At 49.3% G+C, this 19,754-nt stretch overlaps 1 protein-coding gene across 2 annotated transcripts; it reads left to right on the top strand.

The window, feature by feature from the left end:
• The first annotated feature begins 2,303 nt into the window (after positions 1-2,303).
• On the top strand, positions 2,304-19,754 carry LOC116966925 (cytochrome P450 2D6-like). Of its 2 annotated transcripts, none has more exons than XM_033013305.1 (9): positions 2,304-2,634; positions 8,175-8,337; positions 10,213-10,365; positions 11,829-11,989; positions 13,899-14,072; positions 15,727-15,868; positions 16,443-16,630; positions 18,194-18,335; positions 19,128-19,754. In XM_033013305.1, exons 1-9 carry the CDS (start codon positions 2,419-2,421, stop codon positions 19,376-19,378), a joined length of 1,590 nt encoding a protein of 529 aa, XP_032869196.1. In that variant the 5' UTR covers positions 2,304-2,418; the 3' UTR covers positions 19,379-19,754. The 2 variants fall into 2 exon arrangements, with proteins under 2 accessions (XP_032869196.1, XP_032869197.1); XM_033013306.1 differs by having other exon boundaries at positions 8,250-8,337.

Raw genomic sequence — 19,754 nt, forward strand, 5'->3', positions numbered from 1 at the left:
CCACCATAGATGAGGCTCACACCAGGGTCTCATCCATACCCCGTAACACTGCTCTCTCTCCCCATCCCCGCACACGCAACAAGGGCAGAGTCCCTCTGGTCCTCACCTTTCACCCCACCAGCCGGCAAATACAACACATAATCCTCCGCCATTTCCGCCACCTCCAACGTGACCCCACCACTCGCCACATCTTCCCATCTCCCCCCATGTCTGCCTTCCGCAAAGACCGCTCCCTCCGCAACTCCCTCGTCAATTCTTCCCTTCCCTCCCGCACCACCCCCTCCCCGGGCACTTTCCGTTGCAACCGCAAGAAATGCAACACCTGTCCCTTCACCTCCCCCCTCGACTCCATTCAAGGTCCCAAGCAGTCGTTCCAGGTGCGACAAAGGTTCACCTGTATCTCCTCCAACCTCATCTACTGCATCCGCTGCTCTAGATGTCAGCTGATTTACATCGGGGAGACCAAGCGTAGGTTGGGCGATCGTTTCGCCGAACACCTCCGCTCAGTCCGCAATAACCTACCTGAACTCCCGGTGGCTCAGCACTTCAACTCCCCCACCCATTCCCAATCCGACCTCTATGTCCTGGGTCTCCTCCATTGCCAGAGTGAGCAACAGCGGAAATTGGAGGAACAGCACCTCATATTCCGTCTGGGGACCTTGCGTCCTTATGGCATTAACATTGAATTCTCCCAATTTGGCTAGCCCTTGCTGTCTCCTCCCCTTCCTTAACCCTCTAGCTGTCTCCTCCCACCCTCCCATCCGCCCGCCCTCGAGCTCCTCCTCCTCCTCCCCTTTTCCTTCTTTCTTTCCCCCCACCCCCCATCAGTCTGAAGAAGGGTTTCGGCCCGAAACGTCGCCTATTTCCTTCGCTCCATAGATGCTGCTGCACCCGCTGAGTTTCCCCAGCAATTTTGTGTACCTTCGATATTCCAGCATCTGCAGTTCCCTTTTGAACACAATGGTGGATGGTTGTTTGTCAGGTTGGACGCCAGTGACTAGTGGGGTGCCACAGGGATCTGTGTTGGGTCCACTGTTGTTTGTCATGTACATCAATGATCTGGATGATGGTGTGGTAAATTGGATTAGTAAGTATGCAGATGATACTAAGATAGGTGGGGTTGTGGATAATGAAGTAGATTTTCAAAGTCTACAGAGAGATTTATGCCAGTTGGAAGAGTGGACTGAAAGATGGCAGATGGAGTTTAATGCTGATAAATGTGAGGTGCTACATCTTGGCAGGACAAATCAAAATAGGACGTACATGGTAAATGGTAGGGAATTGAAGAATGCAGGTGACCAGAGGGATCTGGGAATAACTGTGCACAGTTCCCTGAAAGTGGAATCTCATGTAGATAGGGTGGTAAAGAAAGCTTTTGGTGTGCTGGCCTTTATAAATCAGAGCATTGAGTATAGAAGTTGGGATGTAATGTTAAAATTGTACAAGGCATTGGTGAGGCCAATTCTAGAGTATGGGGTACAATTTTGGTCGCCTAATTATAGGAAGGATGTCAACAAAATAGAGAGAGTACAGAGGAGATTTACTAGAATGTTGCCTGGGTTTCAGCAACTAAGTTACAGAGAAAGGTTGAACAAGTTAGGGCTTTATTCTTTGGAGCGCAGAAGGTTAAGGGGGGACTTGATAGAGGATCTTTAAAATGATGAGAGGGATAGACAGAGTTGACGTGGATAAGCTTTTCCCACTGAGAGTAGGGAAGATTCAAACAAGGGGACATGACTTGAGAATTAAGGGACAGAAGTTTAGGGGTAACATGAGGGGGAACTTCTTTACTCAGAGAGTGGTGGCTGTGTGGAATGAGCTTCCAGTGAAGGTGGTGGAGGCAGGTTAGTTTTTATCATTTAAAAATAAATTGGATAGTTATATGGACGGGAAAGGAATGGAGGGTTATGGTCTGAGCGCAGGTATATGGGACTAGGGGAGAATACGTGTTCAGCGCGGACTAGAAGGGTCGAGATGGCCTGTTTCCGTGCTGTAATTGTTATATGGTTATATGGTTATATGGGGAGAAGGCAGGAACTGATTGGGGATGATCAGCCATGATCACACTGAATGGCGGTGCTGGCTCGAAGGGCCAAATGGCCTACTCCTGCACCTATTGTCTATTGTCTATTGTCTATAAACCAGCATCTGCAGTTGCTTCTTACACACTCCAGACCTGTGGGCCAGAGGTAGTTAATAAATAAGTGAAATATCTCGCTGCACTTTGAGCTGGAGTTGGACAACCCCCAACACAAAGAATAAGCTCACAAAATGAGGAGGTACAAAACATAATAGTACAGGAAACACAGCAGGAACAAGTCTCCACCTGCCTGCTGTCGGATCCAATAGTCCAGACATCGCAAGCTCTCAGGCCGAGAGTGGGGATAGTTGGTGGGTCGAGAGACGTGTTCTTCTGGAATGGGAGGTGTGAGATGGATATTGGAGTTGCTCCCTCTTCAATCGTTGTGTTGCCTGGACCTGCCCACCTACCTTGTCTTCCTGGTGGTCTTCCTTGGGCTGGCGGCCCTGAGGAGGAGCTGGGTGGTCCGTCATCTCCCCCCTGGACCGCCCATGTGGAGCCTGGCCGCTAACGTCTTCCTCGGGTCCAAGGCGCCCCATCTGGCCATGACGGAGGTAAGCAGATACCTTCTCCTTTGTAAACCTTAAACCAGGCTCTCCTCGTTTGCCTCGACAGATAGACACAAAACCCTGGAGTAACTCCAAAGATGTACAGGTTTGCAGAAGCACCGAAAATAGGCGCAGGAGTAGGCCATTTGTCCCTTCGAGCCAGCATCGCCATTCAATATGATCATCCAAAATCAGTACTCAGTTCCTGCTTTCTCCCCATATCCCTTGATTCCATTAGCCCCAAGAGTCATATCGTGAATACATTCAGTGAATTGGCCTCCAATGTCTTCTGTGGCTGAACTACCTCATTGGTGACCATCGGACTATCCTTGACCAGGCTGTGCTGGCTTTACCTTGCACCGAACATCATTCCCTTATCATGTATCCATACACTGTAAATGGCTCGATTGAAATCATGTATTGTCTTTCCGCTGACTGGTTAGCTCGCAACAAAAGCTTTTCACTGTACCTCGGTGCAAATGACCGTAAACTAAACTCAACACGACTAAACTCAATTCAATAAAGGTGGTACATGCACTTCCCCCATTTGGGAATGACGAGGGGAAGTGATTTTGATTTTGAGGGGGATTTATGCTTAGTACAAAACAAGAAGGCTTTGGTATGAGGAAAGAAAGTTGGCACAGGAACACGTCACAAAGATGGAGACAAAATGCTGGAGTAACTCTGCGGGACAGGCAGCTTCTCTGGATAGAAGGAATAGGTGACGTTTCGGGTCCAGACACTTCTTCAGGCTAGTCTGGGAGAAAGGGAAACAAGAGATACAGAAGATGATGTGGAGAGATAAAGAACAAGGAATGAAAGATTTGCAAAAATTAGATGATAAAGGAAACAGGCCACTGTTAGCTGTTTGTGGGGTGAAAACGAGAAGCTGGTGCGACTTGGGGGAGGGGGGGAGGGAGAGGGAGAGGGAGAGGGAGAGGGAGAGGGAGAGGGAGAGGGAGAGAGAGGGAGAGAGAGAGAGAGAGAGAGAGGGAGAGAGCGGGAGAGAGAGGGAGAGGGGGGGGGAGGGAGGGAGAGAGAGAGAGGGAGGGGGAGGGAGCGGGAGAGGGAGAGGGAGGGAGAGGGAGAGGGAGAGAGGGGGAGAGGGGGAGAGGGGGGGGAGAGAGAGGGAGAGGGAGAGAGGGGGAGAGACGTGCAGGTTTATAGGTTAATTGGCTTGGTGTAAATGTAAATGGGGTGAAAACGAGAAGCTGGTGCGACTGGGGGAGGGGAGGGAGAGGGAGAGGGAGAGGGAGAGGGAGAGGGAGAGGGAGAGGGAGAGAGGGGAGAGAGGGGAGAGAGGGATGAGAGGGAAGAGAGGGGAGAGAGGGGAGAGAGAGCGGGGAGAGAGAGAGAGAGAGAGAGGAGGAGAGACAGGGGAGTGGGGGAAAGAGATGGAGAGAGAGAGAGAGAGAGAGAGAGAGAGAGAGAGGGAGAGAGAGAGAGAGAGAGAGAGAGAGAGAGAGAGAGAGAGAGAGGCAATGCCGGGGTTACTTGGATTACGGACATCAATATTCATACCGCTGGATTGTAACATTGACTTCTCTAACTTCAGGTAACCCTTGCTTTCCCTCTCTCTCCCCTTCCCTCCCCCTTCCCAGTTCTCCGACCAGTCTTCCTGCCTGCGACTCCATTTTATCTCAGTTTGCTTTGAGCAGAGATTAAAAAACAGCTAATTCCCAGCTAACAATGATCTATTCAACATTTTCCTTGATCTCCATTCCCTTTGTCCATTTCTCACACCTTACACTTCCTTATCTATGTATTTCCCTCTCCCCTGACATCAGTCTGAAGAAGGGTCTCGAGCCGAAACGTCACCCATCCCTTCTCTCCAGAGATGTTGCCTGTCCCGCTGAGTTACTCCGGCATTTTGTGTCTATTCACTGGGTTTTAATCTGCCCAAGCGAAATATGAGATGTTGCTCCTTTCAATTAGTACTTGGTTGCAGGGATAATTGCCAGCTCTTGTTCTGGGTGTCACAGTACATGGATTTAGTTACACCAGCGTGGGTATCGGGGACGTTCACCAGGTGTTGACGGGATAGAGTGCTTCAGTTTAGAGATACAGCTCGGAAACAGGCCCTTCGGCCCACGCCGACCAGTGATTGCCCATGCACACTAGTTCTGTTATGCCGCATTCTCATCCACTCCCTATACACCAAGAGACATTCACCGAGGGCCAACTAACCCGCACGACTTTTGGGATGTGGGAGGAAACCGGAGCACCCGGAGGAATCCCACGCAGACACGGGGAGAACGTGCAAACTCCACACAGACAGCACACAGCACCCGGGGTCAGGATCAAACCCGGGTCTCCGGGGCTGTGAAGCAGCACCTCTACCTCAAAGGTTACGGGGAGAAGGCAGGAGAATGGGTCTGGGAGGGAAAGATACATCAGCCATGATTGAATGGCAGAGTAGAGTTGATGGGCCGAATGGCCCAATTCTGCTCTTAGAACACGACCTTCCTTGCACACTAAAACTACCCTACACACACTAGAGATACTTCACATTTACACCAAGCCAATTAACCTATAAACCTGCACGTCTTTGGAGTGTGGGAGGAAACTGAAGATCTCAGAGAAAACCTACGCAGGTCACGGGGAGAACGTGCAAACTCCGTACAGACAGCACCCCCGTAGTCGGGATCGAACCCGGGTCACTGGCGTGACGCCACCGTGCCTCCAGAATGTTTCCAGCATTATTCTTGTTTGAATTAAATATAATTGTGACTCAGTTCATGTTATCCCACTCACATAGAACTGGCTGTTTAACAGGTTCCACAACCTTACAATTAATAATAGGTTACACATGACCACAAAGCAAAACATGCTGGTAATTGCTATCACAGAACCATTCCAATGCATCCATTCACAGTCATTCCCATTGTCCACACCTCCCTCCCCCTTCTTCTCACTGACTGACAACTAACTGGGGTGGCACGGTGGCGCAGCGGTAGAGTTGCTGCCTCACAGGCACGGGTTCGATCCTGACTACAGGTGCTTGTCTGTACGGAGTTTGTACGTTCTCCCAATGACCTGTGTGGGTTTTCTCTGGGATCTCCGGTTTCCTCCCACACTCCAAAGATGTGCAGGTTTGAGGGTAAATTGGCTTTGTAAAAAGTGTATGAGTGTGACTGTGAGTGTGAGTGTGAGGGTGTGTTAGTTAGTGTGTGTTAGTTAGTGTGTGTTAGTTAGTGTGTGTTAGTTAGTGTGTGTTAGTTAGTGTGTGTTAGTTAGTGTGTGTGTGTGTGTATATCTGTCTGTATGTGCGCGCTAGTGTGTGAGTGTGAGTGTGTGTTAGTTAGTGTGTTAGTTAGTGTGTGTTAATTTTACTTCGGAGTCATGTGAGCGACTACGTGAAGAGCCCGTCCAGCACGCATGCGCGACATGAGCGTTCACGCAGTGCAACAGCGACGCAGCGGGAGTCAGGCGCTCCCGCTACAGTTTAAAAAAGACGGACCGTTAGGTAAGTTTATTCTGAGGCCGTTTTTTTCTGGCAAAAGAAGAGTTTTGCTTTGTTCCAACAGGACAAAATGAACAGAACAAGACTCTCCATGAAGTCTGCCCCCCGTTCGACTCCAACGTTTCATATTTGTCTCTAATATATTTACTAAAACTAAAAAAGATGGTGGTTGTCGCATCATCATTGACTTAACTTCACTAAATATGTTTGTTAAGTATGTACATTTCAAAATGGAAACATTTGTAACTGCCAAACAACTGATTTCCAAAGGATACTTCATGGCAAGCATTGACCTTAAAGATGCTTACTATTCAGTACCCATTCATAAGGATCGTCGCAGATACCTGAAATTTACCTGGATGGGGCAACAATGGCAGTTTAAAGCGTTGCCTAACGATCTAACATCAGCCCCAAATTATTCACCAAGATACTAAAGTCAGCCTTGGCAATTTTAAGAAGACAAAAACATATTGTCATGGCATATCTTGATGATATCTTAATAATAGGCAAAACCATGGAATTGGCTATATCAGCTGTGTCAGCTACCAAACAATTGTTTGAAACCTTGGGATTTGTCTTACATCCAGATAAATCTAAGTTGAAGCCATCCACAACCATGGACTATCTGGGCTTCACAATTAACTCAGTCCACATGTCTGTAACTTGGCCAAAAGACAAAACAGCTGAATTGGCACAAACATGTAACAATTTAATAGTCAACGATCGACCAACTATTCAACGTGGCAAGAGTAATTGGGGGAAATGGTAGCAGCATTTCCAGCTACACAATTTGGACCTTTGCACTATCAAAACTTACAAAGAACAAAAGTGCAGGCACTAAAATGACATGCAGTTCATTATGACCGGATCATGACATTATCCACTGAAGCAATATTAGAGCTACAGTGGTGAGCAGAGAACATTTGGCATAGTTTCAGCCCTATCATCATCATTAACCCTACTTTAGTTATCCAAACAGATGCCAGTGCTCAAGGCTGGGGAGCAATTAACTCCATATCCAGCACAGGTGGTAGATGGACTAACCTAGAGTCATCGTTACTACTTACACTGGGCATAAATTATCTAGAGATGTTGGGTGCATTTTATGGCTAAAAGCATATTCAACAAATATACATCACTCGCATGTTCGGTTACAAATAGACAATACGGTGGTGGCCTACATTAACCATATGGGCGGCATAAAATCGATATCATGCGACAAATTGGTCAACACAATCTGGCAATGGTGTGTCGACAGACATATTTGGCTATTAGCAACTTACCTGCCGGGTAAGCTAAATACAGTGGCAGACACCAGGTCACGCAAATGCAATGATAACACCGAATGGATGTTAAACCCCAAAGTATTTGCTAAAATTACCAAGCAATATGGCACGCCAGATATCGACCTATTTGCATCCAGACTAAATCACCAGGTTCCTATGTATGTCGCTTGGGAACCAGACCCTGAGGCAGCAGCGGTAGATGCGTTCGCGCTGGACTGGGGAAATTACTTCTTTTATGCATTTCCTCCCTTCTGCCTCATCAGCCGGGTACTACGCAAAATACAAATGGACTCTGCTTCAGGTATTTTGATAGTACCCGACTGGCCTACACAGCCATGGTTCCCAGTGGTCCTCGACATGATCGTCGAGACCCCAATGACTTTTTCCTGTAGCCCAGAATTGCTAACCCACCCAGTATCTGACATAAGCCACCCATGCCATGATAAAATCAAACTCCTGGGTTGCAGATTTTGAAAAGGCCCAACTGAACCATCCTACCACAACAATGAGAACAGTGGCTATCTACCTCTTTGATGACCCTTGGACTATCCTTGATCGGACTTTGCTGGCTTTATCTTGCACTAAACGTTATTCCCTTTGTCGTGCGTCTGCACTCTGTAAATGGATCGAATGTAATCATGTATTGTCTTTCTGCTGACTGGGTATCAGGCAGCAAAATTGCTTTTCACTGTACCTCGGTACACGTGACAATAAACTGGGCTGCAACTAAACTGAACTGAGGCAGCCTTTGCAGAATTCCACACTCATTCTCTTCCCTTTATCGATCCCTGTTCAAGCTTTCCCAACAGTACGGGAACATTATGACCTGTTACATCTTCTGCATGCCTATGGTTGTACTCAACGGATTCCAGATCATTCAAGAGGCCCTCGTCCAACATGGAAGAGAATTTGCTGATCGCCCCTATATTCCGCTACTGGAGGACCTCTCGAAAGGCCAAGGTAATATGCTCTGAGTTTTACTCCACGTCCTCGCTTACATCTCCAAGTTTGTGGATGACACAAAGCTGGGTGGCAGTGTGAGCCACGAGGAGGATGCTATGAGGCTGCAGGGTGACTTGGACAGGTTGGGCGAGTTGGCAGATGCATGGCAGATGCAGCATAATGCGGATAAATGTGAGGTTATCCACGTTGGTGGCAAGTACAGGAAGCCAGATTATTATCTGAATGGTGTCAGATGAGGAGAAGGGGAGGTGCAACGAGACCTGGGTGTGCTTGTACATCAGTGACTGAAAGTAAGCATGCAGGTACAGCAGGCAGTGAAGAAAGCTAATGGCATGTAGGCCTTCGTTGCGAGACGATTTAAGTTGAGGAGCAAGGAGGTCCTACTGCAGTTGTACACGGCCCTGGCGAGATCGCACCTGGTGTATTGTGTGCAGTTTTGGTCTCCTAATTTGAGGAAGGACATTCTTGCTATTGAGGGAGTGCAGCGTAGGTTTGCCAGCTTAATTCCCGGGATGGCGGGACTGACATATGATGAAAGAATGGGTTTTCTTCAAACTAAGAGTCGGGGGAGAGGGAACCTCGAGGTATGTAAAGGTACAAAGAACAAAGGTATGAAAATCAAAGCCAGCACTGATGATCAAGGAAAAGAAACAGACATTGAAAAAAAAAAACATGACCTCCCTTGATCAGCATTGCTGGCTTTGATTTGTTCTACTTAATTCCACAGATTCACCACCCTCTTGCTGTTATGTTAATTAGTCTCTCTAAATTACACCTAGTGCTTCGGGAGTGGATGCAAAAGTGGGGCAACATAGAATTGGTGCGTTCAAGAAGGAACTGCAGATGCTGGAAAATCGAAGGTAGACAAAAATGCTGGAGAAACTCAGCGGGTGAGGCAGCATCTATGGAGCGAAGGAAATAGGCAACGTTTCGGGCCGAAACGTTGCCTATTTCCTTTGCTCCATAGATGCTGCCTCACCCGCTGAGTTTCTCCAGCACTTGTCCACCCTAGAATTAGTGTGAATCGGTGATCGATGGATAGCATGGACTTGGCAGGCCGAAGGGCCTGTTTCCACGCTGCAGGTCTAAAAACACGATCAACTCAATTCTTCGGTCTCCACCCGAAACGTCTCCAGAGATGCTGTCCGACCCACTGAATTACTCCAGCCCTGTGTCTATATTTAGAGACACAGCGCAGTAACAGGCGCTTCAGATCACGGAGTCCACGCCAACTCGTGACCACCCCGTAAACTAGTTCTATCCTACGCACTTGGGACAATTTACAGAGGGCCAATTAACCTACAAACCTGCACTTCTTCGCAATGTGGGAGGAAACCGGAGCACCTGGAGAAAACCCACGTGGTCACAGGGGAAACATACAAACTCCGTACAGACAGCACAAGTAGTCAGGATCGAATCCGAGTCTCTGTCGCTGTGAGGCAGCAGCTCTTGTGCCACTGTGCCACCCCTGGTCTATCGTAGGTATAAACCAGCATCTGCAGTTCTTTGTTTCTGCATTTTGGGCAACAGCCCTTTCAGCCTGACGATGGCTTCCAACCCAAAGCATCACTTGTCCACCCATGTTCTCCAGCGATGCTGCCTCTGACCCTCCGAGTTACTCCAGCACCTTTTTGCCTGGCATGCGACATATCAGATGCTGGAATCTTGACCAAAAACAATGCGCTGTAGGAACTCGGCAGGTCAGGCAGCATCTACAGTGACCGAAGAAGGGCCCGACCCAAAACGCCGTCCGGCCATTCCCTCCACAGTTGCTGCCTGGTCCGCCGAGTTCCTCCAGCACCTGCAATCTCCCTGTCCCAGTATTGATATTGATATTGAGACCCTGATTTTCCTTTTCCTCTTTGCAACCAGGCATCATTTTTGCCCACTACGGGAGGTCCTGGAAGCAGCAGCGTAGGTTTACACTGACAGTGCTGAGAAATTTTGGATTGGGCAAAATCGCCTTTGAAGAGAAAATTCTGGAAGAGGTCCAGTATTTGACTAAAGTCTTCAAAGCATCAGAAGGTAAGTGGTTGAGAACGAGTGGGAAGTGGTAGAGATGCTACCTCACAGTGCCAGGGAACCGCGTTCGATCCCAACTACGGGTGCTGCGATGCTGCCTGTCCCGCTGAGTTACTCCAGCATTTTGTGTCTGTCTTCAACTTATATTCTCATGCTACTTAATTGGGGGTGGGAGTGGGGGGGGGGGGGGGTGTTGATTAACCCTTATTCAAGATTCAAGAGAGTTTATAGTCATGTGTCCCAGATAGGACTATGAAATCCTTGCTTTGTTTCAGCACAACAGAATATTGTAGGCATGACTACAGAACAGATCAGTGTGTCCATATACCAATGAATATATATATACACACACACATAAATAAACAGATAAAGTGCAATGGGCTATTAATGATCAGAGTTTTGTTTGAGTTGTGTTTAATAGCCTGATGGCTGTGGGGAAGCAGCTATTCCTGAACCTGGATGGTGCAGATTTCAGGCTCCTGTACCTTCTACCTGAAGGCAGCGGGGAGATGAGTGTGTGACCAGGATGGTGTGGGTCCTTGATGATGCTGCCAGCCTTTTTGAGACAGCGATTCATCCCTGCCATTTATAATCCCCTCTACACATACGTGCATGACACCCATTACATGGTATTACGGTACTACACCGCTTTACACTAGCAAGGTCAGCCGGCTCTCACACAAGCCGCGCCGAGCTGGATGTGAATGGCTGGCAGCTTAAATGTTCCCGATTGCTTATGGAATAAAGACTGATCTTTCACTATGTGTGTGTTGTTGTGGATCATTCACAAACAGGAGGGGAAAAACAAAGGAGGACGCACCGTGGGATACTTTGTAACTTTGTCACTGTCCTTTATGTGGCCACTCTTTGCATACCTTGTCACCAAATCTGAGGAAGGACATTATTGCCATAGAGGGAGTACAGAGAAGGTTCACCAGACTGATTCCTGGGATGTCAGGACTTTCATATGAAGAAAGACTGGATAGACTCGGCTTGTACTCGCTAGAATTTAGGAGATTGAGGGGGGATCTTAGAGAAACTTACAAAATTCTTAAGGGGTTGGACAGGTTAGATGCAGGAAGATTGTTCCCGATGTTGGGGAAGTCCAGGACAAGGGGTCACAGCTTAAGGATAGAGGGGAAATCCTTTAAGACCGAGATGAGAAAAACATTTTTCACACAGAGAGTGGTGAATCTCTGGAACTCTCTGCCACAGAAGGTAGTTGAGGCCAGTTCATTGTATATATTTAAGAGGGAGTTAGATGTGGCCCTTGTGGTGAAAGGGATCAGGGGGTATGGAGAGAAGGCAGGGATGGGATGCTGAGTTGGATGGTCAGCCATGATCATATTGAATGGCGGTGCAGGCTCGAAGGGCCGAATGGCCTACTCCTGCACGTATTTTCTATGCTTCTAAGTATGTGACAATGGAGTGTTCATTCATTCATTCAACCTCTCTCCTTGACACAGGTCGACCTTTCAACCCGGGTTCTAAGATCACCAGCGCCGTTTCCAACGTGATCTGCTCCATAGTCATGGGCAAACGCTTCCACTACGAAGATAAGACGTTCACGAGGCTGATGGAACTGTTTGAGGAGAGCCTGGTGCTTCAGACTACTGTCTGGGCGATGGTGAGACGGTGCCCAGACACGGGGGACCTGAACGGACCGCGTTTAAAATGATGGTCTATAGTTTTAGTTTACAGATACGGCGTGGAAATCAGGTCCCGAGGCCCGCGCGGGCCAACGATCACCCCGTATACTAGTTCAATCCTACACACACACACACACACTCGGCACAGTGGCACAATAGTAGAGCTTACAGCGACAGAGACCCGGGTTCGATCCTGACTACGGGTGCTGTCTGTACGTTCTCCCTGTGACCGCGCGGATTTTCCCCGGGTGCTCCGGTTTCCTTCAACATTCCAGAGACGTGCAGATTTGTAGGCTGATTGGCTCGGTACAGTTGTAAATCGCCCCTGGTGTGTGTCGGAGACGGGGGTGATCGCTGGTTGGCGTGGGCTTGGAGAGCCGAAGGGCCCGTTTCCACGCTGTATCTCAAAAGCCTAAAGTCTAAAGACAATCTACCGGGGACAACTAACCCACAAACCAGCCGTCTTTGGGACGCTGGAGGAAACCGGAGCACCAGGAGGAAACCCGCGCGGTTACAGGGAGAAGGAACAAACTCTGTACAGACATCACCCGTAGTCAGGATCGAACCCGGGTCTCTGGCGCTGTGAGGCAGCAACTCTACCGCTGCACCTGTGGATGTAGATGTTCTGTAAAATATGTCTTCACGGTGAAATGCAGAGCCATCCATCTGGATATTAGTTTCTCCAACTACAAATAACTCTTTCATCCCCTCTCTCTCTCCACCTCTCCCCATCCCCTCTCTCTCTCCACCTCTCCCCACCGTGGTAACCATTACACTGATGTCCCGTTGATTTCCATTATCTTTGTGACTCGTTATCACCTATCCCACAGCCAACAATGGAGCATTGTGGGCTCCACCTTTCTTGATCATCGCCGCTTCTTTTGCATATCTTCCATTCATTTCTCCCTTTACCACCTATATCTCTTGTTCCCCTCTCCCCTGACTCTCAGTCCGAAGAAGGGTAAATAAATGAGTGAATACGTTACAAGTTGCAGTCAAATTCTTTGCTTGCACAATAGACAATAGGTGCAGGAGTAGGCCATTCGGCCCTACGGCCCTACGAGCCAGCACCGCCATTCAATGTGATCATGGCTGATCATCCCCATCAGCACCTCGTTCCTGCCTTCTCCCCATATCCCCTGACTCCGCTATCTTTAAGAGCCCTATCTAGCTCTCTCTTGAAAGCATCCAGAGAACCTGCCTCCACCGCCCTCCGAGGCAGAGAATTCCACAGACTCACAACTCCCTGTGTGAAAAAGTGTTTTCTCGTCTCCGTTCTAAATGGCTCACCACTTATTCTTAAACTGTGTGTGGCCCCTGGTTCTGGACTCCCCCAACATCGGGAACATGTTTCCTGCCTCTAGCGTGTCCAAGCCCTTAACAATCTTACATGTTTCAATGAGATACCCTCTCATCCTTCTAAACTCCAGAGTGTACAAGCCCAGCCGCTCCATTCTCTCAGCATAACCAAGGTATGCAAATAGTTGCCACATAAAGGGCGATGACAATGTATCAAAGTACCCCGCAGGCCGGGTCCCCCTTTGTTCCCCCCCCCCTTCCCCACGGCGGCCCCCCCACGCTGTGACATCCCCCCGGCAGCGACGTCCTCACTTCCACGTGGTCCGCCAAAGTCTGCCGGTCGGTGCCATCATCGACCGCCGCGCCCACCTCTCCACCATCTCTGCACTGGTTGAAGGTGAGAGGGGAAAGATTTAATAGGGATCCATTACATCCCACCCGAAACGTCACCCGTTCCTTTTCCCCCCAGAGACGCTGCCTTACCCACAGAATTACTCCAGCTTTTTGTGTCCGTCTTCGATTTAACCCTGCATTTGCAGTGCCTTCCTACACACGCACGTCGGGTAATCGTCTTGTTCTTCCTGCCAGTTGTACTCCGTGGTGCCCTTCTTCCGACATTTTCCTGGACCCCATCAGAGGATATTCAAGAACCAGCGCTCCATTGAAGCCACCCTTCAGGTCTTCATCAACCAACACCGGGAGACTTTGAGCGGTGAAACCATCCGAGATTTTATTGACGCGTACCTGCTGGAGATGGAAAAGGTGGGCCCAGAAATTGAATTATTCCAGCCTGTCGGCAATAAAATATACAATAATACAATATACAATATTTATTCAATGTCATTTGAATCTCAGTGAGGCTCAAACGAAACTCCATTTCTACAGCCATACAAACAAAACAATTCCTACTAGACACACAAACAATTCAATTCACACAAACATCCATCACAGTGAATCTCCTCCTCACTGTGATGGATGGCAAAGTCTTTTCTCTCGCCTGTGCACCATTTTTCTCCCGATGTTGAAGCCCCAGGCGGGCGATGGTAAGTCCCACGGCCATTTAAGGCCGCGCCGGTTGATGTACGGCCCCGCTCCAAGTCTAAATGTCACAAAGTTGGAGCCCCCGGCGGGCGTTGGAATGTCCCGCGGCCATTAAAGCCACACCAGGCGATGTACGGCCCCGCTCCGGGTCGTTCCAACCCCGCGACACGGTCTGGAGAAGTTGCGTTGCGGGAGCTCCGAAAAGCGGTCTCCCACTAGGGACCCGCGAGCTTCCGATATCACAGTCCACCGGAGCCTCCGAGCTCCTGAGTCGTGCCGCAGCAAGTATCTACACGTGACAAACTCCGCCGTGAATAATATACTGACTTCTCTCGGATGGGATACCCTAGACCTCCGCAGAATCAGGCTAAGACTGGTTGCAATTTACAAGGAGATTCACAAAATCTCGCCATCAAATCTCCAGTCATCCCAGAGCACCAACAGCCATGAAACTAGACATAATAACGGTCCCTACATCATCCCCTCGCTAAATTTCACTAAACTTTGCGACCAATATTCCCATTACCCAAGGACGATAAGGGAATGGAATATGTTACCACCCAACACGCGCGCTGCTCCTGATGTTAAGTCGTTTAAAAAGGGGATTGAGAAACTAGGTCTCTTCAACTTGGTCAAAAAGGCCAATTTCAGAATTTCATCACTACTCTCTCTACTCACTCCAACCTGCACGAGATAACCACTTATGAGGCGTTTGCGCAGTAATCAACCAGAACCATTTAGAGGTACATTGCGGAAACAGGCCCTTAGGCCCGCCGAGTCTGCGCCGACCAGCGAACCCTGCACACCAGCACTATCCTGCACACACTTATGGACAATTTTACTATTATACCAAGCCAATTAACCTACAAACCTGCACGCGTTTGTAGTGTGGGAGGAAACCGGAGCACCCGGAGAAAACCCACGCGGGTCACAGGGAGAGGGTACAGGCAGCACCCGTAATCGGGATCGAACCCGGGTCTCAGGCGTTGTGAGGCAGCAACTCTACCGCTGCGCCACCCTGCCGGTCTAACTTTCAGTCTGAAGAAGGGTCTCGACCTGAAACGTCACCCACCCCTTCTCTCCAGAGATGCTGCCCGTCCCACTGAGTTACTCCAGCATTCTGTGTCTATCTTCGGTAGTTGAGGCCACAGTTCATTGACTATATTTAAGAGGGAGTTAGATGTGGCCCTTGCGGCTAAAGGGATCAGGGGGTATGGAGAGAAGGCAGGGATGGGATACTGAGTTGGATGATCAGCCATGATCATATTGAATGACGGTGCAGGCTTGAAGGGCCGAATGGCCTACTCCTGCACCTATTTTCTATGTAAAGCAGCATCTGCGGTTCCTTCCTACCTGGTTTGTGTTGTGTTTGCAGGAAGAGGGATCTCAGACATCCTGCATGACGGAGGGAAACCTACTCAATAACGTTACTGACCTGTTCCTCGCTGGCACCGAAACGACCACAAACACTCTCCAGTGGGGTCTGCTAATCATGATGGCTTACCCTGACATACAAGGTAAAAGGGCCGGCAAGGTGGCCCAGCGGGTAGAGTCGCTGCCTCACAACGCCAGAGACCCGGGTTCGATCCCGGGTGCGTTCTCCCCGTGACCTGCGTGGGTTTTCCGCAGAGATTTCCTGTTTCCTCCCACACACCAAAGACGTGCAGGTTAATTAGCTTGGTGTAATTGTAACGTGTAGGATAGTGCTCGTGTACGGGGATCACTGATCAACACGGAGTCAGTGGGCCGAATGGCCTGTTTCTGTATCTCTAAACTAAACTAAACTCAACTCACCGGCCCGCTGCTCAGCACAGCATATTGTCTTTGGTAAAACAAATTGAAAATTGTCCCTAAAGTGTGCGTAGGATAGTGCGTAGGATAAGATAGTGCGTAGATAGACTTCCACGCTATCTCTAAAGTCTAAAAGTCTAAAGTCTTAAATGAAGGCTTTTTCTGGATAGATGTGGCGAGAATGTCACAAGAATGTCAATTTAGTGGAATCATAGGGAACATCCAGTCCTAATAATCAATATGAAGTATTGCTGCCAGAGGGACAGGGTGTTCTGTAATCAATGGCTTCGTTTTCCACAGAGAGATGCCAGCGGGAGATAGCCGAAGTGATCGGGTGGTCCCGTACCGCGAGCATGGAGGACGGGCCCAACATGCCATACCTCAGCGCCGTCATCCACGAGCTCCAGAGGTTTGCCAACATCTTGCCGTTAGCCGCAGGACACACGACCCTCGAGGACGTTACCTTCCGGGGATACCGGTTGAAGAAGGTGACCCTTGCTTTCCTGACCCCCAGTCCCACTTCAGCTCTGAACCAAGCAAGGATCAGGAGGGTGGGGGGGGCCCATTGTAGAACAGAGGGATCTAGGAACGCAGGGACATAGCCCCCTGAAAGTGGCATCATAGCTAGATAGGAAGTGTTGCTGGGCAGAGGGATATAGGAGTCTATATACCACCAGCAGCTGCATTTCCTTTCTACACTTGACAAATTTCATTAATCTGCGAAGGACGTTGGTGTTATTTCTTGGTCAATTAACGTGGCGCAGCGGGTAGAGCTGCTGCCTTACAGCGCCAGAGACCCGGGTTCCATCCTGACTACGGGTGCTGTCTGTACGGAGTTTGCATGTTCTCCCCGTGACATGCGTGGGTTTTCTCCGAGCTCCTCGGTTTCCTCCCACGCTCCAAAGACGTACAGGTTTGTAGGTTAATTGGCTTGGTGTAAATGTCAAGTCGAGTCACTTTTATTTCTATAGCACATTAAAAAAACAACTCTCGTTGGCCAAAGTGCTTTACATTGGTGGAGGTGCTAACGTTATACAACAGTGGTTCATAGATTAAATACATACATAAATACATACATATAACCCTCCCTCAGAGGACGTCAAGAAAGGCTTGAGAATAAAGATGAGTTTTCAATCTCGACTTAAAGGAGTCGATGGAGGGGGCAGTTCTGATGGGAAGAGGGATGCTGTTGTTCCACAGTCTAGGAGCTGCAACCGCAAAGGTGCGGTCGCCCCTGAGCTTATGCCTAGACCGCGGGATGTTCAGTAACCCCAAGTCGGCCGATCTGAGGGACCTGGTGGTGGTGTGGTGGGTAAGCAGACTTTTGATGTAGGTGGGGGCAAGCCCATTAAGGGCTTTGTAGACATGGAGGAGGATCTTGAAATTGATTCGGACCCGCACAGGGAGCCAGTGGAGAGAGGCCAGGATCGGGGTGATGTGATCCCTTTTTTCGGGTGCCCGTCAGGAGTCTCGCTGCGGCGTTTTGGACCAGTTGCAGGCGGGACAGGGAAGATTGGCTGATGCCAGTGTAAAGGGAGTTGCAGTAATCGAGGCGGGAGGAGATAAATGTGTGGATGATCTTTTCCAGGTCATCAAAGTGGAGGAATGGTTTTATTTTAGCTATCGTCCGGAGCTGAAATAAGCTAGCTTTTACCACGGTATTGACTTGTTTGTCAAATTTCAATGCTGAGTCAAATATCACGCCAATATTTTTGACGTGAGGTTTGAGTAGTGGGGTAAGGCTTCCAAGGCTGCCTGCTATCGTTTTGATCGAGTCCGAGGGGCCGAGAAGGATGACCTCAGACTTACTCTCGTTTAGTTGGAGGAAGTTCTGGGCCATCCAACACTTTATATCCTCGAGGCAATGAATAAGGTTAAGTAGATTTGTATATGTCCCTAGTGTGTGTAGGGTAGTGTTAGTGTGCAGGAATCGCTGGTCGGTGCAGACTCGGTGGGCAGAAGGGCCTGTTTCCGCGCTGTTTCTCTAAACTTGTGCATTGGGTAAAACTTCATAATAACACAGATATTTGATGCTTGATATATTATTGTAGAAAACAATGGTCATCATAAACCTGTCATCTGCTTTAATGGATGAAACACAGTGGAAGTACCCAAAAGAATTCAATCCAGAGAACTTTCTGAACGAGAAGGGGGAATTTTTCAAGCCGGACGCATTTGTTCCATTTTCAATGGGTGAGTAACCAAACCATCGTGTTGGAATTAGAGGTTCCACCCAGTGTTACATTAATTTAACCTTCATTCAGTGGCGGCACGGTGGCGCAGCGGTTGTGTTGCTGCCTCACAGCGCCAGTGACCCAGGTTTGATCCTGACTGCGGGTGCTGTCTGTACGGAGTTTGTACATTCACCATAATGACCTGCGTGTGTGTCTGTGTCTCTGTGTGTGTCTGTTTGTATGTCTCTGTGTGTGTCGTACAGAGACACAGAGACACAGACACAGGCACACACAAACACACACACACACACACACACACATGCACACACACACACACATGCACACACACATATGTGCCTGCGTGTGTGTGTGCGTGTGCCTGTGTGTGTGCGTGCCTGTGTACCTGTGTGTCTGTGTGTGTGTGTGTGTGTGTCTGTGCCTGTGTGCGTGTGTGTGTGTGTGTGTGTGTGTGTGTGTGTGTGTGTGTGTGCGCGTGTCTGTGTCTGTGTGTGCCTGTGTGTGTCTGTGTGTGCGTGTGTGCGTGTGTGTCTGTGTGTGTGCGCGCGTGTGTGCGCGGGTGTGCGCGTGTGGGTGCGTGTGTGTGTGTGTGTGTGTGTGTGTGTGTGCCTGTGTGCGTGTGTGTGTGCCTGTGTCTGTGTCTCTGTGTGTGCGTGTGTGCGTGTGTGTGTGTGCGTGTGTGTGTGTGTGTGTGTGTGTGTGTGTGCGTGTGTGTGTGTCCCTCCTGGGATAAAGTTCTATCGTATCGTATCGTACTGTAATTCTCAAGCCCTGGTCAACTTGACTCCTCCAGGACTGCGAGCCTGCCCAGGTGAGAAGCTGGCCAAGATGGAGCTCTTCCTGTTCTTCACCTCTCTGCTTCGTGACTTCCAGTTTTACTGGCCCGACCCGGCCACCACTCCCAGCCTGCAGCCCGTGTACAAGATCGCGCTCAGCCCACGGCCCTACAAGCTGGGGATAAGGTGCAGAAAGTCTCCCGATAATGGGGAGACACTTCCAACTGACACTCGAGATGGCTTCCGGGACCACGCTGGATTGGAATAGAGACTACCTGTCTACCTGGCCCAGCCGTTCCTGTAGACTGTCTAGACAAGTCTCGGACCCATTCTCTACCTTTCCTTCACAATGCATTGCAAGATAATCATGTCGCTTGGTCAGTAAATTGTCCCGAATGAGTAGGATATAACTGGTGTACGAGTGATCTTGGTCAGCACGGCCTCGGTGGGCCGAAGGGCCAGTTTCCATGCAGTAAAACCAAACTTAAACTACCTGCCCCACCTGGCTAGGCCAAGCCTTGGACTAATTCTCTATCTTACCTTCAAGGCCTCTTGGTGTGCGATTTGTCAAAGACTTGCAACACAGTGGTGCTGCAGGTGGAGCTGCTGCCTTGCAGCACCAGAGACCCAGGTTCCATCCTGAC

This window comes from Amblyraja radiata, chromosome 38 (genome assembly GCF_010909765.2).
Source record: "Amblyraja radiata isolate CabotCenter1 chromosome 38, sAmbRad1.1.pri, whole genome shotgun sequence".
Classification (NCBI taxonomy): Eukaryota; Metazoa; Chordata; class Chondrichthyes; order Rajiformes; family Rajidae; genus Amblyraja; species Amblyraja radiata.